The sequence below is a fragment of the Ascidiella aspersa genome, chromosome 6, assembly GCF_963924565.1.
Source record: "Ascidiella aspersa chromosome 6, kaAscAspe10.2, whole genome shotgun sequence".
Lineage (NCBI taxonomy): Eukaryota > Metazoa > Chordata > Ascidiacea > Phlebobranchia > Ascidiidae > Ascidiella > Ascidiella aspersa.
In genome coordinates, this window is record NC_139452.1 from 3,317,510 (window position 1) to 3,322,873 (window position 5,364).

The window sequence follows — 5,364 nt, forward strand, 5'->3', positions numbered from 1 at the left end:
CGGATGTACTTACGAATAGTTCTTTTTGTAAAATATCTTGTTTTGTTTTCGTTTTATCTTGTAAAAATGCTTAAGTAAAGGCAAACACCATTAGAACTTAAAAATGAGAAAACCTAGGTGATTCTATTGGTCAAAGGCTTGCTATGGCAAATGGATTTCAAAAACTATGGGGGCCTTATTCCGAAACGTGTTAACTGCGTTAAACAGAGATTGGGCTACAAGAGATAAATTCCCAATGTTCCGAAAATCTAGCTTGTTTTTTTCAATGTCTAACGGGTATAACATAATGTTTTACTAACTGTGTTGCACATCATACAAAGTTTATATAGTAGGAATTTCATTTGTATCATCGGTCGATCTCTGCAGCTTTTTAAAATACGTTGGTAACTGGTACACACAAGACATCCCACTTAGAAGCAACACATTGCTGCAATTTTATTGTGTTTTTTGGGCTAAAACCGCCAAGTTTAGTCGAAAAGCCCAAAGCCCATGTCGTCATCGGATTCTTCTTCCGATTCTTCCTTTTTGGCTTCTTCTTTCGCTTCTGTAACAAAAAATGAATGGTTTACTCAAAACAGAAGTTTGCTTGTCCCAAAATCGCCAATAGAAATGATTTAAAATAAGTAAAGTCTCTCTTCCCAAAGCCCAGCAGGCTAGATGTTAAAAAAAAACATGTTTCAGAAATTGAAATTAAGGATTTTAAATTAGCAGAATAAAACATTAAAAAGTACAACTGTTAAAAGCAGAAGACAAATATAACCAACATTTCATTTGAAAAAAAAGCACGAAATAGTGATTTAGGGCAGATTAAATGTCAAACCTGTAGTTATATGCCAAGTATTGTTGAATAAGTATATATTTAAAATTCTGTAGCAGTACACCAAATGCCTGTTTCCATGAGGAAACGAGCATCAAAGTCCAAAGGTGCATTTGCAACAATTTTCCTCCAGGTAAATGCAGTGACAATTAGCAAGAGAGCCACTGGGTAAGAATCAAGGAGGTGCAATACAAGTTAATTTGTCGCATGAAACTATACAAGGTTGGGTTACAATGTGACTTTAAGTTAAAAGGGTGTCCAGATTTTATACAGAACTTATTGTTTCATGTTTTGATAGAAAATAAGTTACTGCAGTAAAAAATGTGTATATACTTTTAAAAGCAATTTTTTTAGAATACTGCTAGTTCTTGTTATTTGGTTATCTAATACTTAAATAATTTTTTTTAGTTGCAAGTTTTCGGCTTATCTTGACGAAATTACCTTGCATAAGCATTTCATAGCAAACCAGGATTAAAAAGTGCAAATTAATCAGTTATTAGATTTTGGCTTAGTAACAGCCTAATATAAACCTAAAGAGAGATACTAAAACCTAGCAATTGTAATAGGCTCCAATATTAGTGGACAACACAGGTAGAAAACATGAGTGGTCACTTAGAATATACAAACCTTCAGCAGGGGCTGCACCACCGCCGCCACCACCTCCGGAAGCTACAGCTCCACCAGATGGCACACTTGCCAGTTTCTCATTACCTAGAAAAAATAATTTACTCCCATAAAAACTATTTGGGAAAAAATATTGTGATCTGATTTTCGAACTAAATAATAACATTACTGTATTTAAACAACCAAACTATTGAAATTAGGACATTCAACGAGCAATTTTAGGCAGAATTTGTTAAGCAATAAATTGTTTCTAATAAACTGCAATGGTCAACAAGGTTGCCAGATGAAAAAAATAAAAAAAGCCAAACTCACTCTAAAAAAAGGCCAAAAAAAAGCCAAATCTACTACAAACTCTAACAAGCCAATGTTTTTCCTTAAATAAATAAAAAATGCAATAAATGGTCATGCTGGTACATTGAATTTCTCTTTTTGTGGCAAATTTTCTTAATTATTTTCTCTTTTTGGAATTTTTTCTTAGGAATTTTTTTTGTTTTCGCAAATTTTTCTTAGCAATTTTTCTCTTTTTGTGTTAGTTTGATCTCTTCTTAACATAACACTCATGACATTTTGGAATGAAACGAAAAAAGCCAAATTTCATTTGGATTTTTTTTGGAAAAAATAAAATCCAAAGAGGTTCAAAAAAAGCCTAAATTTTCAAATTTGGCTTTAAAAATTCCTAACTGGCAACCATGAAAGTAAAAAAAATACAATGATAGTTGTGTAGACATGCCTCAGGTCAAAGTGAAGTTAAACATCACAAAATTTCAGTCGAAAGATGGTGAAATTTTTCATCATTGGCATGTTTTGACAAGTAAACAGAGATGGTTATTAGCGAAATAAACAACTTTCTGTTTGTGGTGCTTTAGAACTCTCAGACTCCTTAATGAACTACTTGCACAAGACTGAAATTTTTTTTGTCAAAATCCTGTGCAAACTACTGTTATATATAAACTAAAATCTTTATTGAACACTGCAATAGTTAATGCCAAATTGACATAAATGGTGTGATTTTAGGCATCAATTTATGCCAAAGTTTAAGGCACTGGACCCAAAGTTTCCAATCTGGCCTATTTGGAATGTTTAAATTACAGGCTTTTTAATTGTCTTTCATATGCATTTGTTGAAAAAAAAAATAATACACAATAGCAAAAAAATCTGTTTAATCTTGTTTGAATTTGATGTAGTCCTATTGTGGCAGTAAGATTGTTATCAATGTGTAGTGTCTAATTAGCAAAGGACCAAAAAATTTGTAACTTTTTAATCTTGTTTGAATTTCATGTAGTCCTATTTTAGCAGTCATAGATTGGTCCCTATGAGGTGTCTAAGTAGCAGAAAAAAAAAAACTTCGCACCTGCAGCAATGACTTCCGCAAGGTTCTTTCCCTTCAACTCTGACAAGACTTTGTTCAGTTTATCATCGTCAGCATCAACCCCAACACTAGCGAGGATTTTCTTGATGTCTGAGCCAGATGGTTGCTCGTTGCCACCCATGGCAGCCAGGAGGTACGCAGCCACGTAACGCATTCTGTCCAAACAAATTTATATATCATAGGCACCAAACGTGGGTGGGCAGAGAGTTTTTAGACGCTATGGATTCATCGTAGGGCATTAAAACGCCTTGGAATTTGACCCAAGTTACAAATAAATGTGCAAAATAATTCCTATAGCAAAGTTTTAGTTATCAAGGGTGAATAAAACTTTCCTAGATTACCATATAAAAATTGGTTTGAATGCAGGAGTTAAAAAAATAATTTTAGTTTGGCTCTCAAAAGTGCATTTGCCTCAGGTCAAAGTGAAGAAAACATCACTATTTTCAGTCGAAAGATGGTGAAATTTTTTCATCATTGGCAAGCACTCTCAAAAGACCAAAAGGTGTCAACTCTCCCATTCTGAGAGTTAATTTGTTAATAATACCACCATGGCAAAATAATTAAACCTTTACTAATTGGAAAACACAAATGTTTTTTAATTCTCTCCAATAAGATGCTTGATAGCTTGGGTTTAGAAAAAATCCCAAGTAGCGTTTTGTAAATATTGGTTTTAAAATTGTACCCTTTTTCAATTAACTAAAATAAGGTTACTGTATTTGGCAAGGCAAATAACTGGTTGGCATTGGATCTGAATCCTAAAACTTTTTTTTACAGTAAGAGTTGGAAAAATGGAAATTACATGCAAGACATTAATGAGACGATGTATATAATAATAATGCTTGGTCGACCCAAACATGTTAGAAAAATGTATGACATTTTCGTCCAGGGGTTTATATTGCTTATAATATTTGGGTTACGGCGAGAGTTAGCATTAGGGTGGGCCAAGTATTATGATATTTATTCTTACTTACTTATATAGCAAGTTAACACGTTTGTTTGTTAGTGTTAAAATAAATGGCACTGGTCTAGAATCCTAAGACAATTATTGAATCAGCACAGAATATTTGGGTTTGGTTGCGAGTTAGCGTTTGGGTGTTTGGTTGGTCAAGTAATATTATATTCAGTATTAATACTATTAAATAACCATAATAACCCAAACTAGTACCTTAACCCAAATATTTTTCGTTGATAAAATAATTGTTTGAACGCTGTGGTAGGATTCTAGACGTTCGCCAATAAATGTGGTAGAATTGTAGCCCAGCGCTAAAATATTTTACATGAAATATGTGACGAATCGTTTATTGTAAAGGGCGAAAAACTCTTAAGGGGACTATTATTTGTTATTTAGGAGCAAGTTAGTCAAAAAAACTTACTTTTAAGTCGTTGTAGACACGAAACGAGATGCCACGTTATTTGTGTAGAATTTCAATCGGAAAGAAATTATTCTGACGAGCGTGGTCACTTGGAAAGAAAATATCCACATGGAGCGTACCAGAACAAAATTTTATTAAAAAGGGCTAGGTGGTTGTACAATTGTTTTCTATACTTGTCATGCTTGGATATATTAACTTTTTATTTTATTTTTTGATGTACCCATGCACGAACGCACGCAATTAATTATTTCCGGTAGATTTATTATTGGTAATGGTTTGGCGCTTTCCCGCGTATAAAACATTAATTGCAGACGAGAAATTTAAGTTATGAACAGAAATTATTGCCTTTAGTAAAAATGAAGTTTATTATTAACGTTGTATAACAACCCTTATATCACTCTCAAAGTATGTGTGATACAATTTTGAGCCATTAAAATTTTAAAATAAATAATAAAATATCGTGAATTTTTGTGTTTTCACCAAAGAATGCGGGAATTTGAAAAATTTGTACTTCATGCACAACAACAGCATATCGTGTACTAAATCGATGTATAGCTATATCGTTTTTTATTTAATTTTTTTATAAGCTGGTTGAATTTTTGTGAGACTTCAACATCATCAGTAACAGTTTTGCAGTTAAGATGAAGCCTGTTTACTAGTACAATCCGCTTTCAGGTTTTACCAGACGCGGTTGATTTGAATGTGAAACAAGGTTTAAGAATAAAATATAGGATCGCAAGCTCCCATCGTATAAACCCATTTAAGACTGCTGAAATTTCAAACTGTCCATTTGCTATTTAAACAAAACATACCATGAAAGGGAATACAATGAACATGTAGCATGTTTATATATATCAATATAGGTACAACGCTGCTTTTTTCAAATATTATACACTGACATAACAAACAGGTAAAACATACAATGTTTTAGGCAAAATACAACATTGCACAATTTTGGCGTTTTGTATCAATGGTAAGATTTGACAATAAAGGTAATATAGGAGGAGCAATATATTTATATACAAACAATAAGTGATTAAAACAAAATTTGTTACAATCCTATGCACTGTTAACCCCAACATTTTAAAATTTTTTCCAGGTTTAATTGAAACTTAATATAAGACAGGATTTTGGTAGATCTTACTTTGTATTGGACAGTGAAACTGAAAATTATGTGTTTT

The 5,364-nt window shown here is 32.6% G+C and overlaps 1 protein-coding gene across 1 annotated transcript; it reads right to left on the reverse strand.

The window, feature by feature from the left end:
* Window positions 1-406: 406 nt before the first annotated feature.
* Window positions 407-4,272, reverse strand: LOC146139185 (large ribosomal subunit protein P2-like). The gene is made up of 4 exons (XM_083391800.1): window positions 4,184-4,272; window positions 2,793-2,965; window positions 1,445-1,528; window positions 407-544 (listed from the first exon to the last, which is right to left on the reverse strand). Exons 2-4 carry the CDS (start codon window positions 2,962-2,964, stop codon window positions 468-470), a joined length of 333 nt encoding a protein of 110 aa, XP_083247926.1. The 5' UTR covers window position 2,965; window positions 4,184-4,272; the 3' UTR covers window positions 407-467.
* Between the last annotated feature and the right edge of the window lie 1,092 nt (window positions 4,273-5,364).

Excerpts from the sequence above, each read along its gene's own strand:
- LOC146139185 (XM_083391800.1), bottom strand. The coding sequence starts at position 2,964 with ATGCGTTACGTGGCTGCGTACCTCCTGGCTGCCATGGGTGGCAACGAG. Across the intron at positions 1,529-2,792 it reads TGCGGAAGTCATTGCTGCAG|GTAATGAGAAACTGGCAAGT; the intron begins GTGCGAAGTTTT and ends TATTTTTTCTAG. Across the intron at positions 545-1,444 it reads TGGTGCAGCCCCTGCTGAAG|AAGCGAAAGAAGAAGCCAAA; the intron begins GTTTGTATATTC and ends TTTTTGTTACAG.